The sequence below is a fragment of the Astatotilapia calliptera genome, chromosome 13 (assembly GCF_964374335.1).
Source record: "Astatotilapia calliptera chromosome 13, fAstCal68.1, whole genome shotgun sequence".
Taxonomy (NCBI): Eukaryota; Metazoa; Chordata; class Actinopteri; order Cichliformes; family Cichlidae; genus Astatotilapia; species Astatotilapia calliptera.
In genome coordinates this window covers 12,954,917-12,976,875 of record NC_137434.1, presented here as the reverse complement: position 1 = coordinate 12,976,875, position 21,959 = coordinate 12,954,917, and the positions used below count along the sequence as shown (strand labels likewise).

Genomic DNA, 21,959 nt, shown 5'->3' with positions numbered 1-21,959 from the left:
AAATACTAAAGAATACTGTTGCACTAGTACTGATGTCTTGGTGCAATATTAAGACCATAAGTGACTCTTGACTGGTGATGGGGTTCACACAGGTAAAAGTGGTGTCGTTTTAACAACCATATAATCCAGGTATTAGAGATACATTTTCAATAGAAGGACATTACAAAGTTCCCTTTCTACCCTGTTGCACAGGAACCAAGAAATCTTCACACAGAATCAGAAAGTTGGATTAATAAAACACATGTTTGTTAATCTAATTTCACACTTTGGAACGCTTGTCAACTGTGGAAAAGAAATAAGTATTTTTTTAAATACAGAAAATGCAAAAAGAATAGCAAGAATCAGAAATCCATTGATTCAGTAATCCCCGGATCTTATGTCAATAAGGAGAGAGGCAATTTGTTCCAGGCTGTTGGGCCAGGCTTTAAAATCTCGCTTTTAATCAGATTTTTGGCATGTTAATGCATTTCTCATGCATCTTCAGTAGGGTCATTATGTAAGAGTCAATACAATCAGTAATCTCATCCAAGCTGTACATGTGACCAGCTCTTTGTGGTCCACACTCCTACGTTTCATTAATTCCTCTGAAATGAAATTCAGAGTTGCAGTGTCCTTTTCCCTCTCTCCTAATCTAATAACTGTAATGATACAGATTTCTAAATTCAATCAGCTTTAATCTCGGGGATACAGATGCTCTCAATAGGGAGAGAAAAATGGTCCCAGCTGGTGAGTGGTGAAAACCTTATGAAAAAAAAGTAGCTACTTTAGAGAGATGAGGACTTCTGTGTGTTGGATACATTTACTAAAAAGACAAGTTGCGACTTTTTTATTTATTTTTTTAACAATTTCTTTTTTCTGCCCACTGTGCCTGATTCCAGCTGCTTCACTGTTTATTAGTAAAGTTAAAAGATTGTTTTAAAAGACAAAAGGTGAATTGTTGATGTCAAACTGGTCATCCAAAACCACACACTTGTTGCTTTACTCTCATAATCAGCTTAACTGAACGCAAGCTATTGCAGCATAAGAAAACGTGATCAACAAAGGATCCAAACCAGATTCAGACTCCAAACAAGTCAGTGTTTTCTGTGAAATGGAATTGCAGAATTTCACAATGTTTTGAGGCATAATTGGTAATACTTTCATCTAATTTAAAACCTAATATTGCTTCTGTCCTCCACGTGTTTCTTTTTAATGATGGCTGAACAGGCCAGAGATTTTGGGCATCTAGGAGACCAGAAGAGTCACATGGATCAAAATAAAGAATTCTGAATTGTGCAATAAAATATGCATTTGTAAATCCATTTACAAATAATTTTTATTGTATATATTTACAGATTATTATTTAATGATTCAGTTTAAAAAACACTAGTTATTAATACATTCTTCAAAACGAATTATTAATCCATTAAAAAATACTTCACAAAGTTCACAAAAAAGAATTAAACTCAATAAAAACAGTTTTGTAGGGTTCTGTGAAAATCACACAAGCATCTGACCACATCTGGCATATATGGTTCTATTTTATACAGTACACTGTTGAAATTATAAACTATATATTCCAGCTATTCACTGATCAGCAACTTTTAAGTAAATGGATGTCAATCAGTGATGTAATTCACCTGCAAGTGTTTTTAACACACTGTTCCAGCATCTGTGGAGAGATGTATTTGAGCTACAAAAAGGTGGGTCCTGTATGATTTGTCTGAGACCATGTGTCATATGCAGAAATTACACTTTGGTGCTTTTCTGCACCTTCATTCTGCTCAGTTAGGCGCTTTAAAATTTGATAAAATATGGCAAGTTTGTGTTGTGCTGCAAGATAAACCCATTCTGTTCAAAGGTAATCCTTAGTTTTTATACATACAAGGCCCAACTAAAAGTAGAAATTAAAAAAGAAAACAACAAACGAGTTTGGGAGTTAGGAGGACGATTTGTAATCGGTTATAGAACTAACACTCGTGAAAGGGGTCGGTTTCATTTATATTGCAAGAACCTTTGTTTTCTCGCAGCTTCAGTGAGCATTTCAGATTCTAACACTGATTCAATCAACAGAAAAGTCGATTGAATTCAACTGTACACAATGGTTTTCAGTGGAAAAACATTTTATCATTCATCTGTGAGACTGAAGAAGTTACTTGGATGAGTGATAAAACAATTTTCCACGGAAAAAAAAGGCGAGAGGAACTAAACTTTTGGGCATATCCTTGCTTGTAATTCATCCATCAAGAGGTTTTTTAATATATATACTTTTTTCAGTTGGCGTTTCTCTTATTTTCAGCCTTAGCAGCAGTTCTCAGAAGAAAACCAGTGTAAACTTTCTGTCAATCAACAGAAAAAAAGATGATTGAGCCAGCTGCTATTCTTGGGAGTTGAAGACTAAAACTGAACTCATACAGTGAACTCATGTTAGAGTGGACATCATAAGATGATAAGATGATGATATGATATGTGTATAAAAAAGAAAAACACTTTTCATATAAATAACACAAACTATTTATATGAATAATTTACTCTTCTTAAATATAACTCATAAAACAAGTAAAATCACAAATGTGTACAAGTTACAGACCTCCTTCTTAGTAAATGTACACAACTCCTTCTGAGTGATTTTGTGTTTTAAAGGAGAAAGAGATTAGGAGGTAAAGTCGATGACACAGAGTCAGTCATCGCTGAGGCAATCTCTCCTGCGTAAGTCCAGGCGCTGATTTTCCTGTGTGGGTGTCTGATGCCACAAAGCTGACTCAGAGCCGTAACATCCTCCATGACTATGGTATGGAACAGATGTGGGTGTGTCCTCATCTCCCAGAGGAGTCCCAAGATGTTGTCAACACACAAAAATCATTTGAAAATGTAAACATCAACCAAAACATCAGCAGTGATTTAATAACTTTATCACCTCTGTCAAAATGATTTTCATTTACTGTATATATCACAGCATTTAGGGCGTTTATAAGCAGGGCATACAGAGAAAAGTACCAAACTGGATAAATGCTTTCATTTCATTATCTGTATCTTTACCAGACATTTGACTGGGTGTAGGTACTGTAGGTGCAGTGAATGCTTAAATTATACTCATTGGAATATACTGGAAAGTCAATGCTTAGATTTAGCATACTGTGTTAAGAGGCTGGGATTTGATGAATTCATAAAACATCCAAGTTTTGTGTATTAATTTTCAAATTGCATTAATAAACACAGCAAGCATATAAAAATAAAAGTGCACGTGGACCTTGATCATCATCTATGTCCAGTCAAGAATGAATGTGTGCACGCTCATATTTAACCAAATGAAGTTAAATCAATAGTGTCATCTCCAGGTTCTGCAGAGGGCAGTAATATAAGGAATGAAAGAACTGACAGCTATTATTTTAATCACCTTGTCCCAATTCTTTTAACACTAACTAACAGAAAGTAATGTGGTAACATCTGGACTGATGTGTTTACAGACATCATTTTAATCATGTTTAAAGGCTGTAGGTTGCAGCCACTGGTCTAACACTGTGTATGAATGTAACAGGGCTCAGTGCTGCTTCTAATAGTCTGAGCTGCTTCAAGCTTTATTTGTGAATACTTTAGCTTACTAAAAGGGTAGCTAGCTTGTACTGCTGCAATGTAATATTTTCAAAAGTAACATGATCTTAAAAGAGCAGGGCTATATGCAGTGATGCTAGCGTTAGCCATGTTAGCATGTTACCTTCAACAAGTGGCCAGTCCAGGTCCACAGACGTATACTTGGAGGTTTAGCTCTCCATTTCACTGAGACCCTTCATACTGCATATATCCATGTTTGACAGAGTGTAAATACTGAAGCTGTACAAACCCACACACTTCTTAGCGGTGCAAAGCTATCGGCACAAACCTCAGTGTAGAAAAATCCAGGCATGCAGCCTGTGCCTGTCTAACCAATCAGGGAGCTCCTTACATTGCACTGGATGGCTAATTTGCATGGCTAATTTGCATTGCTTCACGATTTCGGAATATGACAGCTAATCCCAAAGCTAATTCATTTGCTAATATATTAGCTAATCTGCGAGCTAACAGGAAAGAATAGAATAGAATAGAATTCAACTTTATTGAAAGGTTAATGGAGTGAGGAAATATGGATTTTCAAGGAGTTAAATGGTCATTTTAAATGTCAGAAATATTTTTTGAAATTAGGTTCTTTTTATCCAATAGTATCTCATTCTTTTTTTATGATTTGAAGTATTGATTAATGGTTATTAACCCAATTTATAATACTGATTCATAAAAAGTTTTTTTATTATTAAATTATTACATAATAAATTCCTTTAGTAATTTTTAAATAAATAAAATATATTTTTTAATTATTAAATGAATTCACAAATGCATATTTTGTTGTACAATTACTATATATAAATATATAAATTGCACAGATTTCTTTATTTCGATGTCTCTTCTGGTTCCTTATATCTACATACCGGCTCAGTAGTTTTGCTCCACATGTGAGGAGACTTCCTTATTCATAAGTCACTCTGATGAAGTGTCAAAAAGAGGTCACTCAGTGGGGGTGTCTTGCAGGATATAATGACTCAGCATCTATGTGACAAACCAATGACCTGCAAAGATCTCCTTTGCACAATTAGACACTGCACAGTTAGAGTGGTTCTACTTACATCCTTTACACAAATAAAGTGTCCCATAAAGACATGATTGTAACAGTGACTGTTACAGCCAGCATCAATGATGCCAGAAATCTGAGACTGGAGAAGCTAAATTAAATTGCATCATCCCTAATTTCATCATATATCTTTATCTATCATACTTACCCCCCAACATCCTCTTACAGACGAGGTTTTACCATCCAGACGAGGTTTTACCATCCAAGGGAAGAAAAAAAACACCTGTGTGCATGTGCAGGACCTGATAGTGAATTATCTACCTTGCATGGTATTCCATATGGTAAAAACAGGAGTTTTTAATGATAAAGAGAATTAAAAGTCTAACAAGACTAGCACAAGCAAGAAGCAACAATCTTCATCTTACAAGATTATAGTCACCTAAAAAGATGCACCTGTTTGCTTTTCACAGATAATCTGTTTTACTCTTTTTCTATATGTGAAAGAGCAAGCATGTGGTTTATGGCCTATGGGATAGCTAATCAGTCTGATTATATGATGACGGAGGTAATGCCAACCAAGTATCCAGTCTAAGAAATAATACCGTGATATAAAGGTGTTATTACACTACATGCATGGAAAGGTCTGTGTTGATCTTTACTGGCAGATAAACAGCACTCCTCAGATCTTTGAGGACAGTAATGTGCATGTTTACAAGAACACAACTGTTAACTGATGAGTCGAGATTACTATTAATAAAAAATGTCAAAAGGTCAGGTGGTCAAGTTTATTTAAAATTTATTTAAGATTTTCTACTCAATATTAAAACAATTGTTAGCAACAAACCACAAATTTTTTTCCACAATATTTTAGAGATGTTGTTAAATGTTCCTCTAGCAACCTTTCATTTGATGTACAGCTCACAAAGGTTGTTGACTGGTTTTCTTGTTTCTTGCCTCTTTCTTGAAAATGCCTTATACTCAAATAGCACTTTTATTTCCTCTTTGCATTTTTGTTCTTTTTTTCCATCTTAATCTTTTCCCTTTACTGTACTGTTCTCAGATATGCGTTTCTCTTTCCACAGTTGTCTGAGACCTCATCATTATGGGATCACTGTTGCTGCTGCTGTTTTGGAAAAACTGTTTTACTTGCCTCTAACTTCCAGTTACTGGTTTGTTCTGTGAAAAGAGGGCTGCACACAGTTGTATCAAATCCTCAAAGGCTGAGGCTGCAGACACTGTTAACTAGTTTGGATTAGAGGTGTTCCATCTCTTTGAACAGATATCTGCATATTAATGTGTTTTTGGCATTTGTTAACATGACAGCACATTAGCTCAGTGGTTAACTTTCAAACCTCACATGCCCCATCTGTGTTTGAATCCAGGGCTTTCTGTGGAGTTTGACGTTTTACCTGTACTTGTGCAGCTCTAGTTTTCAAAACAATGCCCATGTAAGCGCACGCCATAGACTGTATATAAAAGATTACCACCGCAACATCTTCCATTGGTTCGTGAACTTTACATTTTAAACCTTTGATTTTTGCTTTTCTGTCTGCACGTCTGTATCTTTAAACCTCGACAAGCCCGTGGATAGAAAAGAGGATGCAGTGATAAGTTCACAGTTTCCTATAGTGCTTAAACTGCTCTAACAAATCTCACATTCAGAGATGTTTGGTTCAGAGTATACATTTCAGTTGCTAAGTGATTTTGTGCCAAGAGAATTTAAGAAATATGAACAGGTGGATTAGCGTATTCGGTAAAATGGAAAGTGTTTTTTTTTTTCATATCAACACCATCTGTCCCACTGGTTACATTTTTCATGTCTGAGAAGTATGTGACATTTCAAAACCTTAATCTTAAAAGTCTGGATGCTGTGAGTCATGGTTCCTGAGATCCAGTTACATTAAAAAAAGAGATGCAGCAGTGGGGAAAGAAGAATGGATACAGAAACAAATAAAAAAAAAGGAAAACTGAGAGTAAAGCTTAACAAAACTAATAGGTTACTGAATTTTTTCTAAGAAATAACTTTTTTTTAGTGTTCAGTTTGTTTTTGAACTTTGCAGTTGGATTACTTTCAGAAAGTGAGCTATTATTATTAATGAAACCAAAAGCTTTCTTATCTTATTGGTGCATGGCCCAGAAAGCTTAAACCTCTATTAATCTTGAATGCACTATCTCCTTTTTCTCCTTCGTCTGTCATCACAGTACCCGCACGATGCTGTAACCTCAACAGTTTTTGGTAAACCTTGAATCCTGCTGTGACATAGTCCATTCTCCGTGACACTTTTTTTGCTCTTGTAAAATTGAGGATGAGTTCCAGCGACCAGGTTTGGGTTCAAATAACATTCTTTAGACCAGTGCAACTTTAAATGTACTTTTTCAAATTATGTTGTTAATGTGGTAAGTCATGTGTCATAATTTAATAACAATCTAGTTCCAAAATGTTTACTGGGATGTATGTAGTGGTAGCTTTATTGTAATGTATTTAAGACAGCTATAACTTTGAAAATGAATAGTAGTGTGCATATAAATAAAGACAATAATTTTTAAAAAAAAATAGCAATATATGACCAAAATGCTAAAAGCCATTGAAGTGGCTTTACCCACCAGTTATCTGCACCCCATCACCAGTCAGGCCCACTCGTATCTTTATACAACCTTAAACTTTTCAGTGTCTCAGATACACGTAAATGCTTTTGGGATTTTGGGGAAACAGTGCAAAAAAAAAAGTTTGATGCTTTCAAAGGAAGGTGGAAGGATAACAATGCAATTTCACACCTTTATTGCTTTTCACTTTGCTTTTGTGTGAGATTACCGGTCACATGAAACACCCAAGAAATGAATTAAAAGACTGATTGCACGAGAATTGCACCAGACACGAGGCTTGAAATTCTTGTGCGTGGCTTGCCTTGTGTCGAAAAAAAAAGAACATGCATCAGGCATGCTTGGTGCAGAATGCATTAGCAATGTCTACTCTTTAGGGTCACAAGGGCTATAGATTTAGCGGGCCGCCACCACAATCAGGAGTGCACATCTGCGCTGAGCTCTTTGTATTTTCATACACGTCAACTCCTATGAAAAGGAGAGAAAAATACCCTCCAGTTAGGTGTAAATATATTACAACAACTCCTGCTGAGACAAGCATCAACAGAAAAATGTTATCATGTTTGTTCATCACATTCATAAGATGTAATTCTAAGCTATGCCTGACCTTTTCTTTACTGTTTTCTGCTACTGAGCAGGGGGTTTTTTTGTGGTTATTTTTTCATTTTTCAACTTTTATGTGCCTCACTGAGAACAACCTGTAGTGCTAGCATGCCTGTAATTTACACACCAGCAATTACACTCTGCTCTGTTGCCAGTGTCCAGCAGTATAGTGTTTTCAGTAGTTATTGTCAGGGAGGACATTCATCGTTAGAATTTTTGGTTTATTATATCAGCTTAACTGTCAAAACAGATATTTAGCTTTCACTCAGAGAACTCAAAAATAGTATGAAATGCTATTTCCATTACAATATAAAATACAGTAGACGACGTCACGTACAGTGGACTTTTAATATGTGGATTTTCTTCTTCCTGCTCCTTTTCACACATGGTTGTAGTGCTTTATTGATAGAAAGTGTGGTTGGTTTGTTTGATCTGTTGTACCAAGTGTGAAATAAATAAATAAATAAATAAATAAATTAAATGAAATATACAGGCATAAAAAAGTGAATGTGAGCTACTTGATGAAATAGTTTGATAGGGTACATTGAATTGCTGCGTGATAAATGAGCATTAAACACCCCTGGATCCGGATTCAGTTTGATCTACTAATAACAACTAAAGTGACAGCCCCTGATTAGCCGTATTCACGATCTTTACGCTTGATCCGCAGCAATAATTCAATAAAAAAAAATCGATTTTAAGATCAGCCTGTAAGCTACACACTCATATACACACGGTTAGTTTGTTTTAAAGACATCACTTCGTGTGTCTAAACCATCCTTGACCGCTTCTGCGCGTCGATTAATCAAGCGCATCTGTTTCACGAGGTTTAGCTCCAAAGTTGCGTGTGCCATAAATGTCCGTGGATGGATGCTTGTGTAGGCAGAGGCGCTGTCCACGGTACTGCATTCAGCCCCTCCCCGGTAGACATCACGAAGAGACACGTGATACTCTCTGTCTGTGGCTCCTGACAGTCGCTGGATAAGCTCAACAGGGAAACCAGATTGCACCTTCTCTTCCACAAAGATAACTGGATTTTCGCCCCGCGCTTCTTCCCACTAACCACATCGTGGGTTAGATTTTTTTTTTTTTTTTTTGTAGTTCTGTTGTGTTTTTATTAGCAGAAAATACATTTGGAGGACTGAATATTTAAGGTAATTTTTAAACCTGTGAGATTTTTTTTAGGAGTTAGAGTGAAAGTGGACCCGTCTTTCTCGCTCTCTCTCCTAACCCCCCCCCCCCCCCCCCCCCTCTCTCCCTCTCCGCTCTCTCTCTCTCTCTGTCTCTCTGGCTGATGCTGCGATTCACTTGAAAGCAGATCTTGATGTGGAGGTTTCGCTAAAGAGGATTTGGAGCATTGGATTTCAAAGAGACAAAATATGGACAGTGCTGGTTTAAAGGAGCTCAGTCCGCGGCGCCTTGCATGAAATCGCGTTTCTTCTCTTGTGACAACTATTAAGGGTCCCGTAGAAGTAAAGGTGCACGCGCAAAGGTAATAATGGCGCCTCATATTGTTTACCGAAGAATTGTTGTAGTTGTGAGCGACTCGATAAAAATGCCGCATGGACATAAAATAACACACTTATTATAGTGAGCCCGTTGCAGCTGCCGTGCATGGCAAATGTCAGGATATGGGGCATGTTATTGATGAGATGATGACGGCGAAAAGGCAAAATATATCAGTTCAGACGAGGATTATGCTATCTAATAGTTTAAGCATGATCATTAACACGCCGTACTGATCTTCATCACAGTTTCAGTCTATTGATAAGATGCTCCAGTCTGTGGAAAGTGCAGGCAAGTAAATCAGATCTACAGCGGTGCAGCGGTTAGAGTGCAGTGGTTAGAGTGTCTTTCCCCCCCTTCATCTTCTTTACTTGAAATGCAAACTAATTGCGGACCTTTAGAATCGACTAACTATTTTTGTTTTCGTTTTATTGCATTATTCTGCTCCTTTTGGTATTTGAAGGAAAAGCGGGATCTGGCTCAAACTCCGTGTGAAAAATAGGGACAAAGCACATAGTATGAAGAGCATTTTCTGGGTTCTGACTGAGACCCAGTGGAAGCCCGGCTGGTATGACTTACACAGACCGACCATTGTGCATCAAATGACGCACTTTTTCCTCTTGTTAGGGCTTCAAATGAGAACTGGACAGGGGAGCCTATATCGGAATGCTGCTGATAAAACGATTGCAGAAGTTTTAACGCTTACAAGCAAAAGTAATACTCTCATTAAGAGAAAGAAAAAACGACGTAAGGCAGTTATTTTCTTATTTGCGTGACCGAGATTTTCTTTATAATTTGTTTTATTAATGCCGACCGCTGGGCGTGATTTCTTTCTATCTTTTTTTCTTTAGATCACAAATTATAATTTACTCGTATTTCTTTTTCTCTTTAGATTGCGTGACTATTTCATTATGAAAGGACTGCATTTTAACGAGAATATTACAGATATTGTTTTCCTACTTGGTCATTAAGATCAAATAATGTGTCTATTCTCTGATATTGTCAAGAGCTGCCGTTTGCTTCCTGGAAAGCCCTAGTGATCTTAATCTAATGACATAGCTTGTGTTTGTTGTAACAAAGGCCTCACTGGATATAAGTCCCTGACTAGCTGTGCTTTTTGCCTTATCACAGCATTAATACTGGTTTTTGATTAAGGCTTTGACCAAAGTGGATTTGGACATGGATACGGTGAAATACTGATGCTACATTAAATTTGCTTTTCTTTTGCAGAGAGCTTTGAGTCTGGGGACTGCCTTGACAGACAGACTGCTTCTTTTGCTGAGCTTATCAGCCAACGTGGCTCCATATGGCATTTTTTCTCTTTGCTACAGAGAATGCAGGGTGAAAAGCCCTGAGCAAGGCTTCCAGTTACCCGCCAAAGAATGTTGGCATGAACATGAAGATTAAAGCTGCCATTTCAACTCAAGTGAAACCGTGCACACACTAACTGGCACCAGAAGGGACTGTTCCGTAATTACATAAATCAGACCGAGTGTGCCCAGTGGATATTTGAATCTCTGTCCCTTTGCTCTAAATAACCATGGCAGAGAGGACCTTTAAACAGTTCAAACTATTTTGGCGACAACAGTGAGAGGTTTGGCCAGTGGCCTGGACTGTATGAGGTAATGGTGTTTGCTCCAGGATACAAGTGTTGGCCAAGCCTGTTGATATGCAAACATATTAGAGTTGTAGCATTTAATCTTTTGTCTTACAATGCATCAGTTTACACTTGTATGTCCATGTAGACAGTCAGTTACATGCCAGTCTACTATCTCACAGTCAACCCAGCTTATTTTTTTTCCCCTTAAGCTAAAGTCCTTATAAGTACATTGAATTCTGTAAGTCCTAACTTCAGCCCACATAATTTGAAATCAAACAATGATTTCACCAAAGCCACATGTTGCCCATATTATATGGGTTGGGCTGCTCATTTGTTGCTTTGTAGAAATAGGCACTTGTCTAGAATTTACAGGTGCTGAGGGTCAGTGGGCTAGATTTCCAGTGTGGAATGCATGTTGCGAAAGTGAAATGAGCTTCAACATGAAAACAAGGAGTTCCCATGGGCTGCTAGTTTACTTTGATGATGAGGGATTTTGTGACTTTCTAGAGCTCCTCATACTGAATGGTAAACTCAGCCTTCGATTCTCCATCTTCTGTGCGGAGCCTGCGACTGTTATATCTGACACAGCGGTCAATGACAGCCAATGGCACACAGTCACTATAAGGAGAAACTTTAAGAACACTACCCTAATGGTGGACAATGAGATAAAGTGGGTGGAGGTGAAGTCTAAAAGACGGGATATGACTGTTTTCAGCCATTTGTTTGTTGGTGGAATACCACCGGAATTACGATCTGTTGCACTACGTCTGACATCGGCTGCGGTCAAGGATCAGCTGCCTTTTACTGGATGGATAACAGACATAAAGGTCAACAACACGGAGTCTGTAATGATTAACAGTGAGGGTGTCTTAAATGACCTCTGTGGTACAGCCAACATGTGTCTAAATGGAGGAGTCTGCAGTTTAATTAACAACGAGCCAACGTGCGACTGTTCTCGGACAGGCTTCCAAGGAAAGGACTGCAGTGAAGGTAAGGCTTTGATTTAATCTGAATCATACATTCAGTACAAAGTGTCCAGTGTAGCCTTTAGAGTCAACAGGAAGTTATTCATAATTTGGCTGTTTCAATTACTATCCTCCATAAAATTACGCATTCCCTTCCTCTATTTGGCTAAAGCCATATGTTTTCCTTAGTCGTATGATGTGTGCCATTGATCTGCAATACAGCTGTTTGGAAAGACTGAATCTCCTGCTAGGCCTCATTAGCAAAACATTCTGGTGTTCTTCATCCCCAAAGGTGTCTGCCATTCTTATCAAATAGATCTTTAGGGATTGGTTGACCTATGAAAGATCTCCAATGACATACTTTTCAAATGGAAGAGCAGGGGTAATCATCTATGTGCCTGACTGAGTAAACAGGAATGACATCATTGAATGCATACAGTATAAATCTTTCCAGTGATGAGAGTATATTCGATCTAGTATCTAATCATTGTATCCATATGATTTTTTTGAGAAAACACAAAATAAAATTGCAAATGTAAAATAACTGAATTATGACCTTTAGCAGAACCATGTGCAAAATGTATTTATTAATACTAACTGCTAAAAAGTCAGCAGGATAATGAAGGTGAATAAAAAGGTTTTGAGAACGTGCAAACTGATAGACAAAGAGAACACAGGGTTCTTTGAGGTAGCGAGAATACTATCACTCTGTCTAGTCTGTAAGGAAAACGTATGAGTGTTCAGAGTATTTAGTGCAATGCTACCCTCAGGTTGGCAGCTTATTGTGATGCTGAGGGGGAGGATGCTTGCTGGTCAGTCAATGGGGGAGGGATTTTAACTGTTTTTAATGTTATTCGTCATGCTCAGTTAAATACAGATGAATCTGAACCTATTTTAACCTATTTTAAATACGGTAATGACACTCACGTCTAATTTACAGTAGATTTCATGAGATCATGTATCTTTATTCAGGCACATAAATCTTTTATTAACAATGAGCTTATTAAGGCACTACTGGAAAACTTACTACTGCCACATAAGATATTCTCATCAAATTGCAAACATAACATCTTCATATAGCACCATGCTTTGTGAACAATGTTTTATTTTTCCCTTTAATCGGGTCTTGTAGATGTTGTAGATGGTGTTAATTAAACAAGAAGTAGTATAGCCTTTCACTAACCACATGCACCGACACATTGAATAATTGCTGTAGTTCACTAACAGGCATTTAAGTGTAAATGTTATTTAGTCTACTTTAAATCCATGACAAGTAGTGTTGGCTGTGTTGCTGTGCTGCAGAAAGAAAATACAAATAGATCCACAATTAGAATGCGACAGTGAATATCTTGAAATATGTCATTATTGTTCCATTTTCTGCTTCTTTCAGAGCAGACTACAGTCTATAATCAAAATTCTTTGATTGTAACAGTGTCATTATGTATTGCTGTAATTTTAATTAATTTTTTTTTTTTTTTTTTGCAGTATTGTAAATTACATTTCAGTACATAGATAGATTTTTTTTTTTTTATTTAAAAATGAATCCAAAAGAAGTATCTATTCAGGGAATCTCTCATTTGGGTTTATTAATGTGTCTTTGACCATTTTTCTTACTACTGCGCCAAAAAGAGCTGTGAATTCAAAATAGCTTTATTATTTCAGTTTCCCTAAGCTGACGAAAAGCTAGCGATTGTGTGCAGCCATATTTTTTTCTCATTTCATGCTGGATGCAGCCTGACAAAAGGCCCGTCTTGGGGAAAGCTGGGATTCTTTTATACAAAATGCATGGGCACTGATTAAATCTTAAAGTTATTATCTTATCACAGGATACAACTCTTTAACAAAAAAAGTAATACATTAGCAAATTAGAAATTACGTTCATAAATTTAGTTTAGCCTTGATACTATCTCTGAAGTTCAAATTTATTGGTATTTATTGGAAGAGTTGATTTATAAAACTCCCAACACACAACATTTGTAAGGCTAATGTATAATTTGCCAGATTTTTGGAATTTTGGGACTTGGAAGTTCTATACATGGAGACTTCAAATGCAGTATTTTAGAATCCCTGCAAAACAAATCATTAAATATCTTTAAAAACAAAAACAATGGTTTATATAAATTAAAAATGATGATGAACCCACTTCATTCTACCTTAAGGATTCATTTGTAATCTAACATTCCTTGATCTATGTGGTTAATTTACAGATTCATATTCCAGTGTTTAGGGATTAAATAATTACTTTAAAACTGTGTTTGATAATTTTATACAATACATCTATATTTTCTTTGTGTGTGTGTGTGTGTGTGTGTGTGTGTGAGTGAGTGAGTGTGTGTGTGTGTAAGTGTCTCATTAGTCGAGAATTCGGGGGAAGAGATTTTAATATGCACAGCAGGGTGGCTACTGGTGTTAATAGTTTTATACACATACAATAGCTACTTGTTTGTGTTGTTTATTTTTATATGAGCTGCATGAGCGATGAGCAGCCATTATCGAAAGATGTTTGTGTATTAAGTATATTGCAGCAGTAGCAATCAGAGTGATTATAGTGACAAGTTGAAAGCTTCCTAATAATGAAAAATCCTTTAAAAATATGTTGTACATACAGCCATACAGGGGCTTTGATGGGGTGAACATAGTCTAGTAAGTGTGTCTGTATCTTAGGGGGAAAATATCTAAAGGAAAAATAAAAGCTGAAAGCAAAAACTCTTTGATTTGATAGATGGCTACTAATTTTCTAATTTTAATTGCAGAGCAGGGATAATAACAAATAACTTATTAAATTCACGAGTTGTCCTGAATGGAGAATTTGCTATTCCCTTCAATGTAATCCCTTTGAGCAGCTAATTCTGACCACTTGCTTGTACATCTCCGAGTCATGCTTGACCTCGCTCACTGTGTCAAAGTTGCAACACTGAAAAGTACATTTAATTTTAGGGAGAAAGAAGCAGATGTTTGAGCCAAAAGTTCTCCCTGAGATGTGTCAGCGTGCTGCAGCATAATCTAGGCAGTTATAGGCAGTCCTACCTTGGGTAGCAAATTTACAGCAAACAAAGAAACTGACAATTGTCTTTCAGTGGTCCTGACTTGATTCTCCTTTTGAGGACTTGGTGACTGAAGTCTTTTCCTTTGAAGACTGTCTTTATTTTATTCTGGACAATAACTTGTCAGCAGTGATGTTGGATACTGTTTGTTTGATATTTGCTCTCATTCATAGTTTGAGGTTCATGGTGAAATTGCAAATATACACTAACAAGCCCTTCCAGCAAGTGCTCTAAGCCAGAGCACTGGAAGCAGTGCATCATTGCACAAGGAGACAACCTTGAAGGGGATGGCAGAATATCACATTTGCTTTTTATAGGCAATGTCTCAAAACTTTATAACCCACAGTGTATATTCGTGCTGCAAGTTACTGAACTGAAGCCCTGAAGCTACAAGCACACACCGTTTATTACAAAGTATAGTTTATAATTTTATGATTATAACAGTGACTTTAAAAGGGTTTTTTCAAGAGCAGATGCACAACATCATCAGGTAAATATATTGTCTATAGTGAATCCATTGATCTGGTACTATATAGTGGTGGCAACATCGAGGGTTACATGGAAGCCAGATACCAAGCCAGCCAGCCCATGGTTACTCCACCAATCTTACCTTAATGACACGATTAGATCTCAGTCACACAGGGCTTGAGAGCAGTTGATGTGAGTTAATAAGTGGTTTTTGGAGGTTGCTAGCTGCTTCTGGATGAAATTGGTTGCAAAGAGAGTGCTACACCAAAAACCTCCTTGCGGTTGCTGTGATCACCCATTATTTGGATGTAAGATGCCGACTTATCTGCAAATACTCTGCATTTACTCCTTGAACAGTAGTAAAACTTGAGACAGTGTGAGGCAAACGAATCCATTGTCCTCTGTGCAAGCTGCTAGTGACTACAGAAGCCTGCTACTAGCCAAAGCAGTCACAGGGAGGTTTTTGTCGAGGCAGTTAATGCTCGTGACTATCAACAGCCTTCAGTGAACACTTGCCAAAAGTCAGTGGAATACACATTTTCCCTAGCAACAGGTGGTTACCATGTGGTCTAGTTCTGCATAAATATGGTTTTAACAATCATTTCTTAGTGATTGTCAGTAACCACCTGCATCCAGTCAGGGAATACACATTTTTGCCTTGTGACCAGTGGTTGCCAGATGGTTTTTAAGTCTCTGTGAATGGGGTTTTGCATAAATATATATAGAATGCTTTAATATACCTACTCATAAGCATTTAATGATTTTAATTAGTGCTAGATTTATTAAATCTGTGAAATTTGAAGGACTCTGGGGTTTTGCAGGTCTATAAACAACAAATAATTTCATAAAACAAACAATACTTATTTGGACTTCTTACAAAGCACATTTAAGCAATAAATATTTAAATAGTGAAAACACATCATTATAATAATAATTTAGGTAGTATTGATGGAAATAGATGCAAGGTCCACATTTTATCTAACGCCGCCTTGTCCCTATGCAGACTTTGTCACAGGTACATCCTTTCATAGAGAAAACCTCTGAAAACCCTCAAGGCAAACCTCTACCATCACCATGACCGGCTGTCAAGCACTCCAGAATGGGATTGGAACACCTGGATTTCTCCTGATGCCTTTAATGGCTAATCTGCATTTAACTAACACAATTTCTAGTTATGCTGGCAAAAATTTACCACACACTTTATAATGACTCATTCTGCAGATCTAGCCTCGGTATTCATTTAGAGTTATGTTTCTGGCTAACCATCAAATAGAAGAAATTGTTCTGTTTTATGTTCACTGGTTACTTTGTTTTCTGTTTGCTGCTGAGCAAGTACTGGGTTCAGCATAGCTTTTATACCAGTTCCCTGCAGCTGTTGAGAGCCAAAGTGAGTAAAACTGACTTAAAACATTCAAGTTGTGGTCTGCGGACCTTATGGGCTTGGCTAGTAACTATATGTGAGGTCATCATTTTAAATTATTTTTTTTAATTTATGCATTATTGTTTCATTTTAAATATCAAAATTTGATTAGGCCAGCTATAATACTATATAAATAATGACAGATTATTCAGTCTCAAGAAGCTCCAAAGTAAAATAACTGACTTCTACATTTCCCTCACATATGAGTTCAAGAGCTAAAAATGTTAGCTTTTGATGTATCACATCAAGAGGAAAAAACTCAACAAAATCCCACAAAACAAGCAAACAAACAAAATCTCCCTTTACCTTAAAGTCTAAATATCAGGTTTGCCTGAAAAAAAGGATTATTTGACATTTACTATCTGATAGCTAAACTACTGTTGGTCCATGCTGACCTCATTTTATATTAACTGTAAGCACACTTACATATAACACTTGATAATGCTAACTGCAGTGAAAAATGACTGTAGTGCTTCAGGTTTAACTCCTACTATCAACTGCGCTGAAACTCTATGAACTTGTGTTACTTAAGTCCCTCTGAAATAAAGAATGCTGCACTGTACCTTTGCAGGATAGTATGTTTTGTGGCAAGTACAGAGAATGTTTCCCAGCCATATTAAACACACATGCTTTCTTTCTTGCTTCCTCACCATTCTGAGTTTTAGTGAGGAGGTAAGTCAAAACCACAGCAGAAAATGTATGCAAGATTTTTATTTATTTATTTAGTTTTTAAATCACACCAGAGATTTAAAATATTTTTTGAAGCTAGTGTTCTACTGTACCAAAAACACTTCTGGGAAAAAAAATTCACACACACAGAAATAAAAGTGCATATACTAACATATCGAAATTCGTTCTTAAAGCTTCTGCAAATTTACCTATTGTGCATACATGGATTTAACTATAAAGTACATTGAAGTTTAAAATTTACCCTTCCATTAAATAATCTAAAAGCTGTTGTATTACTTTGATCAGATGAAAGGATTATAGGATTTGCCACCGGACCTGTCAACTCTCCTCTGTCCAACCACAAGTGTGCACATAACTCTCTCTCTCCTGCTCTCTTTCTCCTCGGTCTCTCTCTCTCCAATTCACACACTTACAAATGCACACACGCACACAAACACAAATCCCTTTGATCGGTTGAAACAATTATTTAAATGCACTTTTCGATGGTCAGTATGCCCTTTTTGTTTCTCATTAAAGAAATAACATAGATGCATTGCATAGCTCCATATTTTATCCTGATAAAATGGAATCATGTTGTTTATCTCATCGTACATTAACCAACCATAAATCTCCCCTGGTACAAAAAAAAAAGAAAGAAAAAAAGTAGGGCAGACCCCAAGTAAGACTGCACAGCATTTTGTTTGTCACTTTGTGTATTATGTAATTTAAAAGATAAGTCACATTATCCGGGTACAGTGAGTAACTGTGATTGCCTTGCACTATCATATTGTGATTTTAGCTGATAGCATTGCTTCTAGGCTTCTAGGTGAAAATATAGTTAGACATCCTTGAAACTAATGTCACTTATAGGACAAACAGTCACAAAACATAAGCGCATTTATTAAGCTTCTATTACAGGATGGCGCAGTACCAAAAATGACTGTAGCCTACAGTAACTGAAATAATGTCAAACCTGTTTTGACTTTTGAACAATCATCAACTGTGACGGTTTTAATTCACCAAAACAAGAGTGTCAAAACAGATTTGTGCATTACTGATTCATTACAGAAGGAAAGTACTGCAACACAACACACGCAGGAGATACACTATTCACATGCTCATTTAGGTAGATGCACAATGTTTTGCTTGCTTGTTTTTTTTTTATCCATGTCACACTCTTTGTAGCTCTTTTTTTACCTTAAAATTGAATCCTGGTTATTAGTATTTCAGTTTCCAGGTTCATCCCCAAGATATAACTTGGATAGACATGGCAGTGGCAGTGAAACCTTTCCTGGCAATCTTCCCACAGGTAATAGTGTGATCCCAGTCTGTCTGCAGCCACTGAAAATAGCTCAACGTTACTTGTGTTTATAATACTGTACCACCTCTAATGAACTGTCTGTGCTGATCTGGAAAGTTTAATTATCAACATAATGTCTAATTAAAATTAGTTTCCTTCAGTCGATTGAATCACAGGTTAATTTATATGAAATGCATATTTGTGCATTATTTGAACCTTTTTTTAATAAAAAAAAAATGACACTGGTTCTGGGACTAGATCTGTCTTATGCTCGTTTATGCCATATTATTGTCTACTAAAATATCCAAGAAAGATTTCAGATGTGTGGCTCTATCCCGTGGTTACACCAGAGGTTGTGTTTTGCATAACATATGACAGTTGTGACTATCACCTGCTGTAACGTCACTGGGAATAAGCTCTTGTGGTGCATGTGAATGTCTACAGTCGAGATTCTTGCCCGAGACTTTAGAACAGTTTGTGTTTGTTATTGCAGTCCTAATGTAATTACAGTGTTTGCTTTGGTTGATTGCACTGGTGAATAATGCATCGATATGGCACAGCCATTTGCAGAGGGTTGACCCATTCAGCAGAGAAGAAGCAGCAGCAGTTGTGTCTTTGGCAAAGAGACAAAGACAATGAGTTTTATCAACAACTTTTTACCCTTTAATTAGGTTTGGATGTATAGGCACCTTGGATTGGTGATAAACACAATGTAAGCTACTAAAGAGTTGGTCTGGTCTGTCATTGAGTCTATACTACTTGAAGACGGATAGGCTTCTGTGTTTTGGTGCTGAGCAATATTTTAGTGCAAAATCTGGCTGCCCTCTATGCCAGGGCCACTGTGGCAGCAGGTAGGGCAGCTTTTTAACACTATCTATTTGCTTCTGGATGAGGAACTCAATAAATTCACAGTGAAGTTTCTGTTTGTTTTACGCTTTGACTTTTCGCCTAAAGCCCGTACTGCATACTTTGAGCCAAGTTGTATCCTCTTGAAAAAAATTAACATTTTGAAAGCAACAGTGGAGTGGAGAAGTCCACATGGCAATAATGGGTAACTTGATTGAAAACTAGCATGTTATTGAGTATTTAACAATAATGCAAAGGTACACTGCAAAATAAATCAATGAGACCAGAAGATTGTAGTGGTAGAAAGTGCAAATGTGCAAATTATGATTAAAGACTTGGTGATACCTTCATTGTTTTTGGGCATGTCCAGACAGAGTTCAGTTCAATATACTTGTTTACACAGTACTGGCTTAATATGGCAAATATCTTCATTTGACATCAGTTTTGATCAGCTTTAAACAACAACAGCGATTCATTCACATCTATGCGCAGATAGGTGCGTATGAGAATTTATGACGAGCCATATAAAAATACTTTTAAATGCAAATGGAAAAATATAAGTAAGCAAATATAATGTATTCAAAAAGAAGCTTGCGTTTGAGACTAGAAAAGCAGCACTATCATTTGATCAGTTGATTTATATTAATGGCCCCAATGTGAAAATGCGGTTTAAGAATTCAGCAGCTTTTCTCATGTTCACATTTAATATAGATTTCATAGGAAGATGAATTTGTAATTTGAGTGATCACTCCCTTTCGGGCATGTCTGTCATTGCTTAAAAAAACAACAACAACAAAAAAACCCAACATGTGACTGTACTGTATCTCTGAAAGTGTCATTTTGTCTAGAGGCCTCCTGCAGCTTCACTCAGACAAAAGCAGATTAATAGTATACTGCTGTCTCTGACTCCAAAGACAGATATCGGGATCAAAAGATTAGAGGGATTTTCCCGTAGGATTTTTGCCTTGTTTAAATACATTTGCTCCTGACTGTCAAAGGGTGTTTGTGAAATTCGTTGACACCAAACTCCTCCTTTAACGGGATTCATCCTACAGCACAAATAAACACATTCAAATTTCCATGTCACACACACAGACACCCACACATGCAAACTTGTGTTTAACTGAGCTACACATGTTTCTTACAGGAGCATATTAAGCTGGCATATGGAAGTTACAGTATATAAAATGCATAACATATTGCTGTTCTGTTGACATGCAATCACTACCCTGATTATGCAATATTATCTCATATGTGTATGAGATCTTGCAGATATGAGGTGTTCCACACATATATTTTTTTCCTTATTTTCACCACTGGAGACCTTTTAATACCTTGGTGTAAAAATATATTTCAGTTTCCATAATACAATTCATAGCATTTTCTATATAGTCTGGATGACTTGAGCACCCTCAAACAGATATAGAACCAAAAGGGTACTTCTGCCTCTCCCGAGGCCATATACCCTGTCCCACGGTTTTAAAATAAGTGAGCTGAGACAGACAGACAGAGAGAGAGAGGCAAAACTGATCACATATCTCTGCCTTGGTTCTCACCTTCATGCAGGAATAAAACTGCTTAGAAGCAAAACTCTTTAGATTCCAGACTGTAGATGATATTTTCACTTTGAACATAATTTACCTTTGATGCTGCTGGTTGGGTGTCGTCAGTCACGAGCGGCGGCTGAAATGCTAAAAACAAGGCAAAAGTGCTGCGCCGTAATTTGAAATCCATTACTCCGGCGATAGAGGGAAGACAAATCAGTTTTCAGGGAGAGTTTTCATCACTTCCCAAAAGAGAGTAAAGGTTGCACAAATGAACCCATCTTTATGGTAATCCAGTCTACATCATGTGTAGAAGTTCAAGAGGCAGTCTGCATAATGTTTAAAACGTCTTCTTGAGTCCAAAAAACAAACAAACAAAATGTAATATGAACTACAAATTAAATAAAAATGGGATTCAAATGGTAACTCAGTCAGAACAGATCACTGGTTTACACTTTTGCTTCGTGACATTTTTGTATAGTTTTGTCTTTTTTTGCCACTTATAATGGAAAAGGATGTAGCTTAATGTTAACAGTACTAAGAGCTTAGCTGTGGTTAATGCTCAGTGCACTTTATTAATGTTTTTTTTTCTAACTTTAGCTTAAGAGCCACTCTTCAGATAGGGATTTGCCACACGTCAACAGTGGCAGCTGCGGCAACTAGTTTCTTTAAGCAACTGCTGTGCACATTTTCTTAGAACAGATGTGTAGTGAGCGTTGGCATATCTCGCTTCAGCATGAAGCTATGAGCCCTGTCGCAATAAGTTACAAATATGCTGAGCCTATATATATATATATACACAAACTTGAAGTTT

At 36.9% G+C, this 21,959-nt stretch overlaps 1 protein-coding gene across 37 annotated transcripts in view; it reads left to right on the top strand.

Moving 5' to 3' along the window:
• The first annotated feature begins 8,585 nt into the window (after positions 1-8,585).
• Positions 8,586-21,959, top strand: part of LOC113034636 (neurexin-1a) — a 261,169-nt gene continuing 247,795 nt past the window's right edge. For 9 of the 37 annotated variants that reach the window (XM_080287807.1, XM_080287784.1, XM_080287785.1 and 6 more), the window contains exons 1-2: positions 8,588-9,275; positions 10,520-11,879. In XM_080287807.1, coding sequence (XP_080143933.1) covers positions 11,168-11,879 — 712 coding nt within the window. In that variant the 5' untranslated portion in view covers positions 8,588-9,275; positions 10,520-11,167. Of the gene's footprint in view, positions 9,276-10,519; positions 11,880-21,959 lie in introns of all 37 variants that reach the window. The other 28 variants (XM_080287804.1, XM_080287799.1, XM_080287797.1 and 25 more) reach the window with 7 other exon arrangements.